This window comes from Ovis aries, chromosome 15 (assembly GCF_016772045.2).
Source record: "Ovis aries strain OAR_USU_Benz2616 breed Rambouillet chromosome 15, ARS-UI_Ramb_v3.0, whole genome shotgun sequence".
Lineage (NCBI taxonomy): Eukaryota > Metazoa > Chordata > Mammalia > Artiodactyla > Bovidae > Ovis > Ovis aries.
Genome location: NC_056068.1, coordinates 60,074,406 through 60,094,645, shown reverse-complemented (window position 1 = coordinate 60,094,645; position 20,240 = coordinate 60,074,406). Strand labels below are relative to the sequence as shown.

General features: G+C 42.4%; 1 protein-coding gene across 3 annotated transcripts in view; it reads left to right on the top strand.

Moving 5' to 3' along the window:
- Window positions 1-20,240, top strand: part of MPPED2 (metallophosphoesterase domain containing 2) — a 210,916-nt gene that overhangs the window by 96,103 nt on the left and 94,573 nt on the right. For all 3 annotated transcript variants that reach the window (XM_027979587.2, XM_012096142.5, XM_042233306.1), the window contains exon 4: window positions 10,591-10,816. In XM_027979587.2, coding sequence (XP_027835388.1) covers window positions 10,591-10,816 — 226 coding nt within the window. The remainder of the gene's footprint in view (window positions 1-10,590; window positions 10,817-20,240) is intronic.

Here is a 20,240-nt window from a genome sequence, read left to right as displayed (position 1 = left end):
TTGTTCCACAGCATGTGGGATCTTAGTTCCTGGACCAGGGATCAATTTCACATCCCTTGCATTGGAAGGCAGATTTTTAACCACTGGACCACCAGGGAAGTCCTTATATATGTTTATTTTAAAATACTGATGCACGGCTGCCCTAGTCTTCACCACTCTCCATAACTTCTAGCCAATTCAGCTCACTTTGTGTTTTACTTCTCTGGTCCCTGTAGACGTTTTGGTTTATTACTTTGAACTTCTGTTCTCCTGTCAGAGTCTCCTCTTATTTCTCATGATACAGCCTACAAGTTTTTAAATTCTGGGACCCTGCATGAAGATGGGCCAGAGGAGTTTCTTTCCCCTTCTCAAGTCTGTGACCTTCCTTTCCTTGGGTAGGCTCCCAAATTCTTCAGGGGGCTAGTAGATAAGAAATTACGCCCACAGCTACAGTAGCATTTGGGAAACGCCTGAATCGAGCCAGTGTGTGTGCTCATAGTGTGAGGCTGACGTGGCTTCATGTCCCCTGGAGGAGAAATCCATGACATAGGCAGAGTCATGTAGAATGGAGAGTTCTATTTCATGATGCAAACATAAGGATCATAGCTGCCCAGAGCTAGAGAAAAGAGCACTATAGATGGAGGAGTGGGATGAAGAGGAGTCATGTAAGAAATAGGTCTTGAGCCAAACCCCAAGAAGCAGTTAAAAATTTGGTCTCACCTGATAGAATACTAGCAGGAGAACCAAAGAGCTTTTTTGTCCCACGTTTGAACCAGCTTGACCTGTGAACTTCGCTTAGGAAGTGACAGCACCTCTCTGGTACTCACTTTCTTCATTAGTAAAATGGAATTGGATAGATCTGTGATTTTTCTTTTTAATGTTTTTAAGCCAGGGATGTTGTTGTTTAGTTGCTAAGTCATGTCTGACTCTTTTGTGACCCTGTAGACTGTAGCCTGCCAGACTCCTCTGTCTGTAGGATTCTCCAGGCAAGAATACTGGAGTGGGTTGCCATTTCCTTTTCCGGGGGATCTTCCCAGCCCAGGGATTGAACCCACGTCTCTTAGATCTCCTGCTTGGCAGGATAATTCTTTACCGCTGAGCCACCTGGGAAGCCAAGCCAGAGATAACTTCCTTCAAATCAAATCTTTTACTAAATCATAAAGGAAAGTAGCAGTGCGTGGCGGACACAACAGCAGTCCCCTTCCTCCCGCCCTTGTCTGTTTCCTCAAGTTGCCCTGCTCCACCCGGAGGATGCTTCTAGGCTCTTGTGCTGTGATTCATGGGAGCCACTTTCAGTGACACATTAAATATCCAGAGTTTGGGAAGGAAGGGAGGCTGACCTTGACACAATCTACTGTGTGTCTGCTTTAAGGTTGTTGCAGCTTTGCCAGACATATGTACAGCTGAAGATCTTAGTTTTTCTGTTCCTCTCCATACACTCATAGAAGAGTAAGTACCCTGTCTGATTCAATGAAAGGTGTTAGGCATTATTTTGTTCTTTTTAAGGCTGAGTAAAATTCCATTGTATATATGAACCATATCTTCTGTTTCCATTCCTTTGTCAATGGACATTCATTTTTTTTGTTTTTGTTTTCTCATTTTTTAAAATTAATTTTTATCGGAGTATAGTTGCTTTACAATGTTGTATTTCTACTGTAGAGCAAAATGAATATGTATACATATATAGCTTCTTTTTTTTTTGGATTTTCTTCCCATTTAGGTCACCACAGAGTACTGAGTAGAGTTCATAGTAGGTACTCATTAGTTATCTATTTTATACATAGTATCAATAGTGTGTATATGTCAATCCCAGTCTCCCAAGTCATCCCACCCCCTCTTCCCTCTTGGTGTCCGTATGTTTAATCTCTATGTCTGTGTCTCTACTTCTGCTTTGCAAATAGATCACAGGTACCCCTTTTCTAGATTCCACATGTATGTGTTAACAGATTCATAGATTTTGAAAACAAACTTGTGGTTACCAAAGAGGAAATATTGCAAGAGGGATAAATTAGGAGGCTGGGATTAACATACCCACACTGCTACATATAAAATAGGTAACCTACCAGGACCTACTGCATTGCACAGGGATCTCTACTCACTATTCTATAATAACCTATATGTGTAAAGAATCTGAAAAAGAATGAATATATGTGTAACACTGAATCTCTTTGCTATACACCTGAAACTAACACAAAATTGTAAATCAACTATACTCCAATAAAATTTTTATTAAAAATATATATTAAAGATATTCCAAATGAGTAGTCACTCTTTTTTTTTTAATTTTAAAATCTTTAATTCTTACATGCGTTCCCAAACATGAACCCCCCTCCCACCTCCCTCCCCATAACTTCTCTGTGGGTCATCCCCATGCACCAGCCCCAAGCATGCTGTATCCTGCGTCAGACATAGACTGGCGATTCAATTCTTACATGATAGTATACATGTTAGAATGCCATTCTCCCAAATCATCCCACCCTCTCCCTCTCCCTCTGAGTCCAAAAGTCCGTTATACACATCTGTGTCTTTTTTCCTGTCTTGCATACAGGCTTGTCATTGCCATCTTTCTAAATTCCATATATATGTGTTAGTATACTGTATTGGTGTTTTTCTTTCTGGCTTACTTCACTCTGTATAATCGGCTCCAGTTTCATCCATCTCATCAGAACTGATTCAAATGAATTCTTTTTTACGGCTGAGTAATACTCCATTGTGTATATGTACCACAGCTTTCTTATCCATTCATCTGCTGATGGACATCTAGGTTGTTTCCATGTCCTGGCTATTATAAACAGTGCTGCGATGAACATTGGGGTACATGTGTCTCTTTCAGTTCTGGTTTCCTCGGTGTGTATGCCCAGCAGTGGGATTGCTGGGTCATAAGGTAGTTCTATTTGCAATTTTTAAGGAATCTCCACACTGTTCTCCATAGTGGCTGTACTAGTTTGCATTCCCACCAACAGTGTAGGAGGGTTCCCTTTTCTCCACACCCTCTCCAGCATTTATTGCTTGCAGATTTTTGGATCACAGCCATTCTGACTGGTGTGAAGTGGTACCTCATTGTGGTTTTGATTTGCATTTCTCTAATAATGAGTGATGTTGAGCATCTTTTCATGTGTTTGTTAGCCATCCTTATGTCTTCTTTGGAGAAATGTCTATTTAGTTCTTTGGCCCATTTTTTGATTGGGTCGTTTATTTTTCTGGAATTGAGCTGCATAAGTTGCTTGTATATTTTTGAGATTAGTTGTTTGTCAGTTGCTTCATTTGCTGTTATTTTCTCCCATTCAGAAGGCTGTCTTTTCACCTTGCTTATATTTTCCTTTGTTGTGCAGAAGCTTTTAATTTTAATTAGATCCCATTTGTTTATTTTTGCTTTTATTTCCAGAATTCTGGGAGGTGGATCATAGAGGATCCTGCTGTGATTTATGTCTGAGAGTGTTTTGCCTATGTTCTCCTCTAGGAGTTTTATAGTTTCTGATCTTACATTTAGATCTTTAATCCATTTTGAGTTTATTTTTGTGTGTGGTGTTAGAAAGTGATCTAGTTTCATTCTTTTACAAGTGGTTGACCAGTTTTCCCAGCACCACTTGTTAAAGAGATTGTCTAGTAGTCACTCTTGACAAATAGAATCTAAGCTGTTACCTGTCACAGGTTATACTATTCATTTGTTAATGAGGGACTGATCCTGGCATATTTTGGGGCAGTCAGTAAATGTTAGAAGAGATGGGTAACTGGATCATTGAAGGGAAAAATAAGTGATGTGTTAAGGGCATACATTTTCAGGGTTAGAAACATCTTGACGGAGGCAGCTAGGTTCGCAGTGTGTACAAGCTGAAAGTCTCCTGTGTCCACCCACCATCACCTCCAGATTCAGACATCTTAATGACCCCAGTGATACTTTTGTTAACTTGGAGGGCACATTGCACCATGTCAGTTTCAGCCTTTGGAAAGTCAGAGTTTTCCTTTTCATCCTCAGCTGCTCATCTTTGAAGATAGTGACATTGTGCAATGTGACCAGAGGGTGATCCAATTTGTGGACAAACTAGTATTTTCTTGATTGGCAACTAGGAAGGGCAATCATTATAATAATTATTTGAGCACAGCTAATACCTGTTTAGTGGAGAAGGTGATGGCACCCCACTCCAGTACTCTTGCCTGGAAAATCCCATGGACAAGCAGCCTGGTAGGCTGCAGTCCATGGGGTCGCTAAGAGTCGGACATGACTGAGCGACTTCACTTTGACTTTTCACTTTCATGCATTGGAGAAGGAAATGGCAACCCACTCCAGTGTTCTTGCCTGGAGAATCCCAGGGACGGGGGAGCCTGGTGGGCTGCCGTCTATGGGGTTGCACAGAGTTGGACACGACTGAAGCAACTTAGCAGCAGCAGCAGCAGTACCTGTTTAGAGACGATGAAGTGTTAGAAACTGCACATCTTTACATGCAGTAGATTATGTAATGTGCATCAAACCTTAAGGGTAGTGTGATTATTATCCCCTCCCCATTTATATTTGAATAAACTGCAGTTTAAAAACAGTGTGTTGGAGATTATTTGGCTAGACTGGATCGGAGATGCTTCTTCATTTCACTTCTAAAATTCTGGAAAGAGGATTCCAGAAGCTTGCATCTGGTAGGCCAAATTCAGCTCACAGATGTATTAGAGTTGGCCCCCAACTGTGTGTGTTTGTTTTTAATTGAGCTTGCAATTCAAGAGGGCTTAAACTTGGAGGACAATCTGATACTGGCTTAAACTTTGTCATGACTCAAGATGACAAGCCCATTCCTGGAATTCTTTTTAGGAAGCTCCTGGTGAGTCTTGAAGGGATTCAGTCATTCCTTCACTTGGTAAACTGTTGCTTATTATATGCCTGCCATTTGGCAAGTACTGAACTGTGTGTGTGCTCAGTCGCTCAGTCATGTCCAATTCTTTGCGACCCCATGGACTGTAGCCCACTGGGCTCCTTTGTCCCTGGGGTTTTTTCAGGCAAGAATACTGGGGTGGGTTGCCATTTCCTCCTCCTGGGAATCTTCCCGACCCAGGAATCGATGTCTCCTGCATCTCCAGCATTGGCAGCAAATTCTTTACCACTGAGTCACCTCGGAAGCCCAAGGTATTGAACTAGTTTGGGTCAAACAGGGAACCACAAGCCACAATCCATGCCTTCAAGGATCGACTAGGAGGAGATAAGTCACATGCAAAGGGAAAAACTAAACAAATGGAATAAAATAATAATTAATGTGCACCGATTATTTACTCCACACCATGCATGTGCTTTAGAAGCTCTATCTCATTTTATCTTGAATGCAACCTGTGAGGTGGGTGCAATTATTGTCCTTGTTTTTCTAAGACACCTTAGAGGATGTAAGAGCTCTGTCCAAGGTCATATAGTTAATAGGTGGTGAAGCCTGCAGAGCCTCTACTCTTACCCATGCTGCCGTCACAGTTTAATTTGTAATAAGACTTAAAAATTTAATCATAAAGAGTAGAAATGTGACACATGCAATAAAAAAAATACTAAATAATATTCATAGAAGTAACGATAAAGAGCAGAAGTGTAGCAAGTCAGCTGAGAATGAGATGAGAGGCACAGGGAACCGAGAAAGAAGACAGGAAGGGATACCTTGGAGAGGGAGGAGGAGAAGGCAGAGTCCAGCATCACTAATCTAGGGAAAAGATACTTTATCAGACAGAGACGTTACTGCCGTGTGATCTTTGGAGATGATGAAGGAAAAACCTCGGCTTTTGTTTTTAGGAGGTAATTATTGACATTCAGGGAAGCTTTCGGTTGAGTACAGAAACAAAGGGAGGTTGCGTTGGTTAAATCATTGGTTTTTTAAGTTGTATTCATTTATTTTTGGCTGCTCTGGGTCTCTGTTGCTGCGTACAGACTTTCTCCATTGCGGTGAGTGGTGGCTTCTCTTCGTTGTGGTGCACGGGCTATAGGTGCAGGGGCTTCAGTAGTTTGGCACCTGGGCTTAGTTGCTCCTCAGCTCGTGGGATCTTCCCAGACCAGGGATCAAACCCATGTCTCCTGCATTGGCAGGTGGATGCTTAACCTTTGGGCCAGCAGGGAAGTCCAACATCAGGTAAATTCTGAATAGCCATTTAAGTCTTAAGTTGCTGATTCTAATAGTAGGTTAACCCATGAGGGTACACAAGCATGATAAGTAGGCCAGGAGGGAGAAGTAACAGAGAGTGAGGAGGTCTGCAATAGACTAGAGGTCAGAGTTGCCTGATTTTTGATCTTCCAAAAGAAGCCGGAAACCCTGAATTTTTAGTGCGATACCTCCAGATTTCTAAATGTTAGTTCAACTAAGAAAACAGTTGAGGACCAACGGTAATACATCTCTCAGCTGAATGTGGCCTACCAGCTGCAAACTTCTGGAAGCCTCTTTCCAGAAGTTTAGGAATAAAATGAAGATGCATCTCAAAGAGGAAATAATTCCAGGGATGGTTTAAGATTGCATTTGAGATGTGTGTGTGGGGGGGGTGTGGGTGTGTGAAGAGCTTCTTGTTTTTATCTTCTTGGGGTGAGTAAACATCAACTTACTAAAGTGGGAGAAATATAATAAAGACATCCAAAATAGTATAGAGAGATATCTGAAAAATTAAAGGGCCAGTAACAAGAAAAGCATTGAGGCCAATTATTAAAAAGATTAGAAGATGTAAAGGAGCAATTGGGAAATAAAGAGAGCCTATCTTGGGGCTGCTGCTGCTGCTGCTGCTAAGTTGCTTCAGTCGTGTCCAACTCTGTACGACCCTGTAGATGACAGCCCACCAGGCTTCCCTGTCCCTGGGATTCTCCAGGCAAGAACACTGGAGTGGGTTGCCATTGCCTTCTCCAATGCATGAAAGTGAAAAGTGAAAGTGAAGTCACTCAGTCGTGTCCGACTCTTAGAGACCCCATGGACTGCAGCCTACCAGGCTCCTCCATCCATGGGATTTTCCAGGCAAGAGTACTGGAGTAGGTTGCCATTGCCTTCTCCATCTTGGGGCTAGAGGATAGGATTTTCCAGGCAAGAATACTGGAGTGAGGTGCCATTGCCTTCTCCAAGAGGATGTGTATTGTAAGCTAAGTGGGGAGTCAAATGGAGGCTGGAGCCTGGAACCTGGAAAAGTTTTGTGACGGCTGCTTAGGGAATAGACAGTGGCAAGCGTGTAGGATAATTAGAATCGTGGAGTAGCAGCAACGACCTAGCTTACTTCAGCTATCCTTTAGTTTTTAAGTAAGCATCTATTTATATGATATAGTGAGGTAATACAGATACAGTAGGAAACACAGTTTTGAATAAGACTTAATTGCTGCCTCCAGGAACTTGTCTTACTTATTATCTGTAGCTCTTAACTAAACTTATAGATGGACTAGTTGCCCAAATTTCATTCATTTGGTAGTCATTGCTTTGCCAAATCTTTGAATTATCTATATGATTATTTGCTCAGTAGTTTTCTTTAAACCATCTCCTATTTTATATACAAAAATAGAAAAATGAAAATAGAAAAGATAGTAGAAAAATGAAGCCATATATCATTTACTTGTGTTGGCATATTTTTTTCAAATGTGCATTTTTAGAACATACAAAGCTACTTTACATTCTGTCAGAAATTCATCTCTATTTCACCTAAAATCATCTCGTATCTTACTGGTAAAACATATACCATGTCTTGGGAGGATAGAACTGGTTAGTTGGTAGAATTCTTTAGGTCATTCAAAGCAAGGCTTTTCCCACATTAGAATATCTGCATATGGCCTTGGTTTTTTATTCAGATCAGGTCAACTTCGATGACCTGATCTGAATAAAATGGATAAAGGCAGGCACCTCTTTGTCTGACAATTTTAAAATCATGCTATTTGAATACCAAGAAGGTTGGAGCTTGACTGCAGAGCCTTCCAAATTAATCTAGTCTGGGAAAAAAAAAAAAAACAAAACACAACGAAAATGCCATCAAGTAACAGGAGATTTGTCAGCTGCCTTGCTTACACTTTTCATATAAAACATAAAGGTTGGCAGATTACAGATGAAAGGTCAGTTCAGCAAAAAAGAAAGCATGTCAGACAATCTCATAACATAGGTAACAGAGGATGGAAGTTGGAAACTACTATTGGATTCTCAGAAAGAGATGAGTTTGTTGGCAGTGTGTAAATATCATGACGATTTCCACGGCTGTTCATTTTGGTGGCTACTTCCTTATGCTGAGTCTCCAAAATGTGATTTAAAAGATACTGAAGAGGCCTGTCTTCCTGAGAAAGATTTACTTTGCAGCAGTTTTGTTTTTTTTCTTTCACTGATCTGAAGGGGAGAAATGTACTTCCTTCAGGTCGCCTTGTTTCCCAGTCTCACCCATCCCATCCCTGAAGCAATGCTCTAAAATGGAAAAAGCAAGAAGCCAAGGCCTCTTGCAAGAGCAGTGGTGCATAAAGACAGAGTTTGCAGTGAGTCCATCATCATGAATCATTAAAGGAGAACTGGCAGCTAAAGCATGACTCGTACAAATAGAGTTGCTCAAAGATTCAATCAGGTAGCACCTGCCTTGGAGCAGATTACTGTCCAGGAAAACATATCAGACTGTTCTAGCCTTGGGAGGAGGGTGGGTCCGGGCAGGCAGTATTGGGCCAGTGGGGTCACAGAGCCATGATGTTGAAGTACCGCAGTGTCTCAAAAATTTCTATCATGTACAGTGCTGGGAATTTTCAGACTCCTGAATACATCTTTTATCTGTATTTTAAGTGTAGGGAATTGTGCAAAATATCATCATTTTATCCAGGTAACTTGCAACATACATCACAATCTTACTGCCTTAATGCTAGTACAGATTATAAGCTCTGCATGTGTTTAAGAGAAGGTTCTTTTTTTAATCTGTTTATTTACTTATTGCCTGTGCTGGGTTTTCGTTGCTGTTCGTGGGCTTCCTCTAGTTGTAGTGAGTGGAATCTACTCTCCAGTTTGCAGTGGGTGGGCTTCTCATTGTGGTGACTTCTCTTATTGTGGCGCACAAGCTCTAGGGCGTTCGGATTTCAGTGGTTGTGGCACGCAGGCTTAGTTGCCCCGCTGCATGTGTAATCCTCATGGACCAGGGATCGAACCCAAGTCTCCTGCATTGGCAAGCAGATTCTTAACCACGGGGCCATCAGGGATGTCCTTGAGAGAGGCTTCCTATTTTTTTGGAGCTCTTCACCACAACGCTTTGAATAACTGAGGCCAAAGGCATGTCACACAGTTCTGTGGGCCAGTAGTCAAGGATATCTATCCATTGATGCTTAGCCACCATGTTTTCAGTTTTATCTTCCTGCAGTATTATTTTCTGCCTGTTTTCATCTCTCTCATAAGTCTCCCCATTAGCCCACGTTCTGTGTATCCAATTTTAATACTGTTTACAATTTGCATTGGTGAAATCCAACTGGACCTATGACAAAAACTTGCCCTCCCCCCCAAACATAATTCTGTCTCAGACTGTAAGCTTCATTAATTGATTCATTGACTCTGGCTTGCTGGTAAGGATGAATTCTTACAACAAATATATCCAATTCCTGCTAGTGGTAGCTTTCATTCTTCCTGGAATAGCGGGAAACATTAATTTTGCATTGGACCCGGGAGTCTCAGGAAGCTGGAATTATAGGCACCGTCTTCCCACCCTTTTCCTCCTTAAAAATAAAAATGAAATAAAATAAAATGAGCAGCTGCCCAGTGGTGAGGCTTGAGGGATGCGTAATGACAAAGAAGAGAAAAGGGCATTAATTTCAGGATGGGGACAGCTGCTGGGCACTATCTCCCTTTGGATTTTGGTTCTTATAGCATCACGATGAGTTATTAATATGTATGATCTGTACTTTATTCAAACATTATAAATCTATGCAGAAGTCTGGTGTTTGGGTTTTCCTTTATAGCTTTCATTCTTCTTCCCAGAATTATCTCATTTTGATCGGGAAACTTTTGCATAAAAAGCACACACTGGCGAACTCACATTTCCATACCATAAATATTAAAAGGGGGTTAAGCTTTACAGTTTCTTCTCCCATCCCAATGGGAGGAAAGTTAGCCTTCTAATCAGGGGGTCATTATTAATCTTTTTATTCACAAGCCAAAAGGTAAACTTTAACTTGCCATACAAAATTGTACTGTGTGCTTCCTTTGATTTATGCAAATTGTGAAATGTGTATGCTGTGTCTTTTGTACTGAGGTGATACTAAAAATCTAGCAGGGAACGGAGTTGTTACAAACAGTTGGTCAGCTTATTTTTTAAGGATTAAAACCAAATCTAGACCTTTTTAAGGCTTATGACTAAAGTAATTTTTGCTGGATGATTCTAAAGTATGGATCACAGTATGGATTTATCACAGTGACACTGTAGCAAACAGAAAAGGGAAATGGAACTAGAAAACTTAATGTCTCCTTAGTAGCTTTTAAGCTTCTGAGCGGCTTCCTGTCTCCCGTTTATTGTCATTTTTGTTAGCATAAAGGAGTAGTCATAAATTTTGGTTCCCATGGAAATATAAAGGAGTGTGATCTGTTTCATTTGGGGATACTGTCTGATAATCACGCAGTCATGGCTGTTGTACTTCGTGATGGGAAATGAACGTGCTAATTGGTGCTCTTTTTTTTTTTCGTATTTCAGGAAACCTGCCATATGAATATAAAATAGTAATTGCTGGGAATCATGAACTGACATTTGATAAGGAATTCATGGCAGACCTTGTTAAACAGGACTACTACCGTTTCCCCTCTGTGTCCAAATTGAAACCAGAGGACTTTGACAACGTTCAGTCCCTCCTGACGAACAGTATTTACTTACAAGACTCGGAGGTAACAGTGAAGGGATTCAGGATATATGGTGCACCTTGGTAAGTGTTCCTTCTAACAGTCTTCCCCTCTTTTTTTTTAGCTCAATGCTGAGAAAGCATGGTGCCAGCTTAAGTGTCTTAAACCAAAAAAACAAGGGTGAAATGAAACCTTTATGCTGTATTTCCAACAGAACATGAATTTTGGCACTGCTGCGAATTGTTTGTTGTGATGCAGAGTTCTTTGGGCGAGATCAATGGGGGCAGAGCTTTGGTACAGTAGATTCGCGTCTGTTTGTGTGACTGGGGCTGCACGTGTGTTGATGGGACACAGAAAAATTTGGGGGAAGGTCACTGTGTTACCCTTCACGCAGATTCAGCCACTCTGAACATTCCATCAGCCTTAGGTGATTCATTTCCTCCTTGTGTTTTACATTGGAAACACTCATGAAATATCTTGCTTAGAGTTTCTCAAATCTTGCTGCACATGAGAATCACCTGATCAACTCTGAAGAAATATAGATTTTGAAGCCATAACCACCCCCCCAAGATGCTGATTCTCCTTTTTGAGGTGGAGCCCAGTGACCTGTATTTTTAAAGCTCCCCAGGCAAGACTGATTAGAGAAGGGAATGGCAACCCACTCCAGTATCCTTGCCTGGAGAATCCCAGGGACAGAGGAGCCTGGCGAGGTACAGTCTGTGAGGTCACAGAGTCGGACAGGACTGAGCAACTAATATACACACACACACACGCAAGACTAATCCCCAGACAGTTTGCAAGTTACAGGTTAAGAGCTCAGTTCTACAATTCTTGGTCCTGCAATTCTCAGCTCTAGAAAAGTTGAAGCTGGTGCATATTCTTTGGGACCAGATAAGGAAGCATGTTGATTTTGGCTTTGTCAACTGGCAGTTGTCTGGTTTTGAAGAGGTTAACTCATAGAGGATAAACCTCAGTTTCTACATCTCTAAGATAGTGAAAATAATACCTACTTTAGAGGGTTATGGTGAGGATTAAATTGGCTGATGTTTGCACTGAATTGAGAAGAGTGTCTGGTGGTTTGCTTAGAGCAATATTAATAATTACCACTTTTCAGGACTTAGCTCTGCTGCTAAGTGTTTATGTGAATTTAAGCAAGTCACTTAGGTTCTAGAGCCAGTTTTTGCGTCTTTAAAATGGGAGTGTGAGACCAGAAAATCAATAGTAGAGGAGTCTTGGATTTTTATCAATTTGCTTTCTTACTTTTTGAGAGCCCTATGTGTATATAGAGCAGAAAAACTGACCTTTACTTACGCAACCTGGAAGAGTATCCTGGTCATGCCCTAGGAGTTGTGAATAAGGCTGGAAAAGGACAGAGTGAATTCAGATTGGCCACCTCACTCAACTTCCCAGGGCTTCCTAGGTGACGCAGTTGTAAAGAATCTGCCTGCCAATGCAGGAGACGTAAGGCGTACAAGTTCTATCCCTGAGTGGGAAAGATCCCCTGGAGTAGGAAATGGCACTCCGCTCCAGTATTCTTGCCTGGAAAATTCCATGGACAGAGGGGCCTGGTGGGCTACAGTCCACGGGGTCACAAAAGAGTCAGACAGGACTGAGCATACACACACCCCTACTCAACAGTTTGGATTGTCTTCTGTAGAATAGAAAGTTGAGACATTTCCTGTAATTTTTTTTTTTTTCTAGCTTTACTAGTTAGTATCCAGAAGGACTGATTAGTGGATACAGGAAGACTGTTAGTCGTTCAGTCATGTCCAACTCAGTTCGGATCTTGCTGAAGACTTTTTTGGTTAAAATTAATATTCCCAGAACTGCTGTAATCCGAACGTTGATTTAGGAATGCTTACATCAGTGTTTCTGTACAGGGACAACAAGATTTCCCGTTTGCACCGCTTATTCAGCTTTTGGACTTGAACTTTTCCCTGAATACCTCCATGCCTCTGTTTTCTCATCTCTAAAGTGGGAAATAGCAATTTTACTTTTCTCTCATCATTGTCGTAAGTGAGTTAATGCACCCGCAGCATGCAGAAGGCTTTCTGACGTGAGAATAAGCACTTGATAAGAGCTAGCTGTTACTGGCCTAGTGGGGTTGGTATTTCCAGTCTCCTTTGTACCCTTGTCCACCTTTGTGCAAAGACTGTTGCACTGGGAGTCAGATGTGCTGGGGTCTAGCCTTAGTTCAGTCTCTGGTGACTGTGTGACAAATCCATCGGCTTCTCTGTAAAACAGGGGCAATGAGGTCTGCCCCACTTTCTCTCTGATGCCACCCACTTCGGTAGTCACCCAAATTAGAATATTCAAAGAGCATGTATTTGTGGACATGCTTGATTATTTTAATATTTTGTACAATTTTTAGCCTGTTTCATTATTAAGAATTTGATTGGAAGCAAGTTTGGGGGGATTTATACCAGAGCTGCTACTTTTATCCTGTCAGCAAAAAGGATTTTTCCATCCCTGGGATTCACAAGTAGGTGGATGCCTGCTTAGTAACCCATCATATATTCCAACCCCAAAATAATGTGAACTGATTTAAGAATTTTTTTAACTTTTTATTTTATGTTAGAATATAGCCAATTAGCAATATTGTGATAGTTTTACCTGGACAGCAAAGGGATTCAACTATACATATTTCTCCCCCAAACTACCCTCCTGTCCAGTTTGGCACGTGACATTGAGCAGAGTTCATCTGCTATATACTAAGACCTTGTTGGTTATCCATTTTAAATGTAGCAGTGTGAATATGTCCATCCCAAACTCCCTAACTCTCCCTCCCCCCTGGTAACCATAAGTTCATTCTCTAAGTCTATGAGTCTGTTTCTGTTTTGTAAGTTAGAATTGATTTAAGTTTGATTTCCATGCTTTCCCAATGACTTTTCCAGAGGAAATATTAAGTTCTGATTTGCTGATATTGTTACTGGTTTTAATTTAAAAACAGAAATCAAAATGAGAACCTTGATACTAAGGATTTCCATCATGTCACAGATTTCTCAAAAGTAATTGCCATCTGACCAGGGAGAGAGCTATTAACTCATTTACAAAATGTGAATTGTGACTCAGTTTTGCTCTAAACAAGGTATATCAGCTCACATTCATTCCCTGTTTATAACTTGTAGCACCACTGAAAGCTTCCTAAAGACCAGAGAGAATTAACGCAATGTCTCCTGACTTACAATTTAGGAGGAATTTGTATGTGGAAAATAGCTTAAAACAATCCTGAGCCCTCGCGGGTGTTTGCAATTGGAGTGCACTGTGGTGCTTATTAAATCTGCAAGGAAGAGGGTTTGGCTGTGGTTTGATGGGTCTGGGAAAATCCAGTGACCTACACTGAAGAAGTAAATGGGGTTCCTTGTCCTGGAAGAAAGATGTTTCCTTGGAAGGAAGGCAAGAGTTGACTATTCCTGAGAGGAGGTGGGAGGGTGGGCTGTGGGAACCTAGCTCAGGAGGCCTTCTGCCCTATTCTGTGGCTTCTGTGTATATACTCCCTCACCTCATCATTTTTCTAGGAGTCTTAAAGAAAGGACTCAGGTGTGATGTATTGTCACAGGACTAACAGTGCAGTTAAAGCTATTCTTAATTTCTCCTATTACCTTTTTCTCTCCCTCTCTGGGGGACAGAAGGAGAGGGTATTGTGAGGCCTGGTGGTTAGATCTGCCCAGGACTCTGCTCTCGTTCAGCAAAGCTCGTGGATTTCTTGTATCCCTCATGTTGTTCATTGCCACCGAGATGCTTCCTAATCTCTTATGATCACTTTCAGCTCTTGTATGTCTTTTGCAAATGCTGATCAGAGGAGAGAACATTCTAATCTGTCAGGTATCGGCCACTGTGCTCACTCACTCACTGCTTGTCTGGCCAGGATGGAGGAGAGGTGGCATTTTGAAATCATCTTTGTATTTTTGGTGACTGGATCTGTAGCCAGCATTTTAGTGCTAGCAGATTTCAAGAAATTCACTCATGGCACTTGGTATTTAAAAATTGACTAGCCTCTTCTTCTTCTTTTTTTTTTTTTTTAAATTTCAGTTGTTCTTTTGCTACCAAGATGCTTATATATAAAAAAAAAAAGAAAAGAAAAAAATCTGGGTACAAACGGATCAGTAGCCAAGCTGCAAAGAGTAAAAAGCCCCTCTTGCTCTGACCTGAGCATGGCAGTTGTGTTGTTCGGCAGTGTAACTTGTTCCCCTTCTGAACAGAAATGCAGAGCTGGTCTCCCGTGGCTTTTAATGAAAATGAGTGGGGCTTTCCAATGTCCAGGAATTTGATCTCTATGCTGCCCAAGGGTCAGGAACAAAGAGCTCACTTTTTCATGTTAGAGTAGACCCAGGTGTAATTTGTCAGATTTAGTAACTGTGGAGGAAGTGCCTTAACTTCTGCAGCCAGAAAATTAGATGGAGTCCCAGGCAGCGTAATTCTAAAATGGTTGAAATAGCAAGAGAAAGCCCATCAAGCTGCGTTTTCAAAGGAAGTGTGAGCAGGATGTATTTTTTCCCTTCTTCTCTCCCCCTCATTTTGGATCATCAATATGTTGAGTTCGTCCATGCCTTTAAATGTAATTTTCTCAGTGTTTTTCAGAGTGGGAGTTAAGTGTTGATTCAACTCTCTGCTGCATTTATACATAATTGTGTTTGCACACAAACAGCTACAAGGTTGCTCACATTTCCTTGTTCTGATCAGCACCATGGTACTTTACTCTGTCAGAAGAGCTTCAGATGTTTTTATTTCCAATTATAAGTTTTGTGATGCATCATGGATTTTGCTGACAGTCTTCAAGTTCTGGCAATAGCGAACAAATTAAGAGCAGATATTGAGTGAGAGGATTAGAAAACCAATGGGCAACTCATATGATAGAATTCAGATACGGGGATGAGTGGAATGGGCTCATTTATTTTATTTTCATAGTCATACTTTGTAATTAACTTGGGCCAAAAAAAAAAAGAAGAAAAGAAACATCTCTACATTCAAGAGGAAAGTCCATGGACGCTAAAGAACAGCAATGTAGGAACAATATTGTTTCTGTACCACCGTCTCAAGGATTCCAGCTTTTATTCAGGAGGATTCAGGAAGGTCTTGGCACAGAAGAAGGTCTGTGTATGTGTGTTAAACAAATATGCACTCTGCTTCTACATGATTCTGTTTAAAGACCCAGGCTAACATTTCATTTTTTTTGGCCCCGGGCCCGTGGACTCTCCCATTCTGAAACCTATGGTGGGTCTGCCCTGCTCTAGAGTTTCAGGCTCTGTTTACATTTTCGCCTGCTTCAGAATCCAGCTGACTTGCTCTTAAAGCTGCACGGGATCAGATTCACTTCTGGTTTAACAACTGCCTTGTTTATTTGGAAAAGGAGAAAGCAACACCAGTCCCCTGGCTTCCTACCTCCCATCAGTGGCCATGTCACTAAATACCATGGCAGAAGCTGGTGTGTGTGGAGTTTGGGATGTTGGATCCAACTCGTACTTCTCTGCCCGCTGGGTGCAAACCTTTAAAACCTGTCATGTGCTTTTATGGGTTGTATAAGCGAATGTGGAAGGAGATATATATGTGTTCTTTGGCAATCATTTATGCTTAATATTGGTATTGGGCATGATTTAAATTTTTACCTGCAAATTCTGAGAGACCAACTCAATTAGCCAACGACGATAAACATATTTGGATGGTATATTTCACTTAGGGAACTTTCATATGTGTTCATTTGGGCTTCAAAACAATTCTAAATAGTTAAAATTTTTAAAATTTTAAACAATTAAAATGCAAAGGGTGTATATTAGTAATTATTAACAATAGCCAGCTTTTGCAAGTGCTAGTATGTCATGAGAAACACTGGGCTGGAAGAAGCGCAAGCTGGAATCAAGATTCCCGAGAGAAATACCAATAACCTCAGATATGTAGATGATACCACCCTTACCGCAGAAAGTGAAGAGGAACTAAAAAGCCTCTTGATGAAAGTGAAAGTGGAGAGTGAAAAAGTTGGCTTAAAGCTCAACATTCAGAAAACCAAGATCATGGCATCTGGTCCCATCACTTCATGGGAAATAGATGGGGAAACAGTGGAAACGGAGTCAGACTTTATTTTTTGGGCTCCAAAATCACTGCAGATGGTGACTGCAGCCATGAAATTAAAAGACACTTACTCCTTGAAAGAAAAGTTATGACCAACCTAGATAGCATATTGAAAAGCAGAGATATTACTTTGCTTAACAAAGGTCTGTCTAGTCAAGGCTATGGTTTTTCCAGTGGTCATGTATGGATGTGAGAGTTGGACTGTGAAGAAAGCTGAGTGCCGAAGAACTGATGCTTTTGAAGTGTGGTGTTGGAGAAGACTCTTGAGAGTCCCTTGGACTGCAAGGAGATCCAACCAGTCCATTCTGAAGGAGATCAACCCTGGGATTCCTTTGGAAGGAATGATGCTAAAGCTGAAGCTCCAATACTGTGGCCACCTCATGTGAAGAGTTGCCTCATTAGAAAAGACCCTGATGCTGGAAGGGATTGGGGGCAGGAGGAGAAGGGAACGACAGAGGATAAGATGGCTGGATGGCATCACGGACTCGATGGACGTGAGTCTGAGTGAACTCCGGGAGTTTGTGATGGACAGGGAGGCCTGGCGTGCTGTGATTCATGGGGTCGCAAAGAGTCGGACACGACTGAGCGACTGAACTGAACTGAACTGAGTATGTCATGATGGTGTTGCCTTCATTTGCCAAAGGAGACCAAGACTGAGTTTTTGGCAGAGAAGGTGACGGGCCGAAAGTTAGTCTGGGAAGAGACAGGACTAGAATCAGGGCTTGCCTGGTGGCTTTGGCAGTAAAGAATCTGCCTGCAATACAGAGCAAATCCAGAGACTCGGGTTTGATCCGTGGGTCAAGAAGATCCCCTGGAGAAGGGAATGGCAACTCACTGTAGTGTTCTTGCCTGGAGAATCCCATGGATAGAGGCGCCTGGGGCCTACAGTGCATGGGCTGCAAAAAGTTGGACACGACTGAGTGACTAACACATACACACACAGGCACACACATGCACACAGCACTAGAATCCAGTGTTACTTTGAGGAGCTCTCGAGGCTGAGGGAGAGTATCCTAGTAACTGTAGATGTCACTCTACTCCTTGACCTGAGGCAACTCAGGAAGTGGCCACGTGGAAGTCTCGACTGTTCTGTCTGGTTGTAAAAAACGACACACAGAAATCCAGGCCAGCCCTTCCAGGAGCTCTCAGGCTTCAGTGCCGAGGTGTTTGAGGGGGGACAATGGGAATGTTGAGAGAACAGAAGAAAAGAATGATCCAGCCTCTGTTGCATGATATGCTGCAGAATCTAGGGTTTAAAAAATGGGAACCTAGATGGCAGTCCATCCCAAAGGAAATCAGTCCTGAATATTCATTCGAAGGACTGATGTTGAAGCTGAAATTCCAATACTTTGGCCACCTGATGCGAAGAGCTGACTCATTAGAAAAGACCCTGATGCTGGGAAAGATTGAAGGCAGAAGGAGACGGGGATGACAGAGGATGAGATAGTTGGATGGCATCACCGACTCAATGGACATGAGTTTGAGTAAACTCTGGGAGTTGGTGATGGACAGGGAGGCCTAGTGTGCTGCAGTCCATGGGGTCGCAAAGAGTCGGACACGACTGAGCAAGTGAACTGAACTGAACTGAATACCTCAGTGTATCGTAAGATGTGGGCCAGTTCCTCTGGTCCTTCTGCTTCATGGGGACAACTTCCATGTCCTTCGCCAAAGAGCTGCTGTGAGAGACGGTAGCCCTGGGCACATGCACCAAGAAGAAAGTGCTGGCCGAGTGTCCCCACTGAAGTCGGGGTCGCGTGGACCCATGCACTCTGCTCCAGGCAGACTTGGACTTCCACATGGAGACCCCGGCGCTGGCTACTGGGCATTCTGTCATTTTTTCACGTCACACTGACAGGCTCCTTTTTAACCCAGAGTTGTTGGGGTGGATAGGAGATGATACAGTGGCTGTAAGTGCCGTGAGGGCAGGGGCCTCCCTGCCTACCTGGAGCCTGGCACACAGTAGATGCTCAGTCTGTTTCTGCTAAATGAATGAATGAGTGTGGCGGTGCTAGAGATGTGTATGTGGCTCTCGGACTGTAGGTCTACACTTACGAGACACTCAGTTGCAAAAGAGAATATTTATAAGACAAGAGCAAGCATTGCCATGAATCGGCAAGGACCATTAGAGATGGTAGAACAAAGTGGAGCCAAAGAAAGGGCTAACCTATGCCCATGAGCTCTTCATGGACACATCTAGATCCTTCCTGAATGTTCAAAAAGTAGAGTGCATGAAATCTCTCCAGGTGCGCATGGTCTCATGAAGGTGAGGAAGGGGAGTGGTGAGACAGACCTTGAAGGCAGTGAGAACTTTCAAAGACAGGCTCCAACAGTATCTTTAAACTCTCAGTTGTCAGTTCTTTACTTCATTTGTCTTATCGCCATGCTCTGGGTAGCTACAGAAGTTTCTTTTAGCTTTGGAGACTATCTCTTTAAGCTGTAGTAAAAAGCAACCAGCATAAAGTGTGAGTTTGGCCAGAAGCTGAACCAAGTGGGCCTTTAGAATGTCCTTTGGACATTAGAAACCAGTTATTGAACATATGACATTTCTTGATGGTTGTGTTCTCAACGGCTGAATTCTTAGAGCTGAATTAAAGCCATATAGATTTTGTACCATTTATTTTCAAGCTATGTTACAAGCATGTATTTCTTATTTAATCCTTTGAGTTGTAAGGATTTTAACATAAATTTCTCCAGATATTACCAGACACTGAGCCCACTGGGGTCCCTTTGACACTTGTGACGCATGTTTGCCTGGTTCCATGCTCTGCCTTCCTGCACTTCCTGCACACCTTTCCCCATTCAGGTGTGCCCATGAGTAAGTCCAAGTAACTGTGTGGGTTCCTTTAGTCCTCCTGATGATGAGAGTGAATGGGCTTTGGAGTCCAGCTAGGAAGCTGCCCCTTCTACCCAGTTCTTCCTTTTTGCCAGGCACAGGGGCCTCCCAGGTGGCGCTAGTGGTAAAGAACCCGCCTGCCAATGCAGGTTAGACATAGGGACTCGGGTTCGATCTCTGGGTCAGGAAGATCCCATAGAGGAGGGCATGGCAACCTACTCCAATATTCTTGCCTAGAGAATCCCATGGACAGAGGAGCCTGGCGGGCTACAGTCCATGGGGTCACAAAGAATCCGACGTGACTTAATGACTAAGCATTGCTCAGGTGCCCTTTCTAATGCGTCTGCCCCATTGCCAGAGTTGTTTCACAACAGAATCATGGTAATCAAAGCCATGCTGTGTTCTGGGAGAGGCCCTCTGCCTTCTGCATAACTTTTGCGTATCCCATTTCACAGATGAAACTGTGGCTCAGAGATGAAGCAACTTACTTAAGGAGAGACTGAGATCTACATGATAAAACGGAGACACGAGTTGTTAGGCTGTGTCTGTAAGAAGGCCATCCAGGCATGCCATGTGGCCTCCCAAGGAGTCACCTGTAAGCCTGTGGG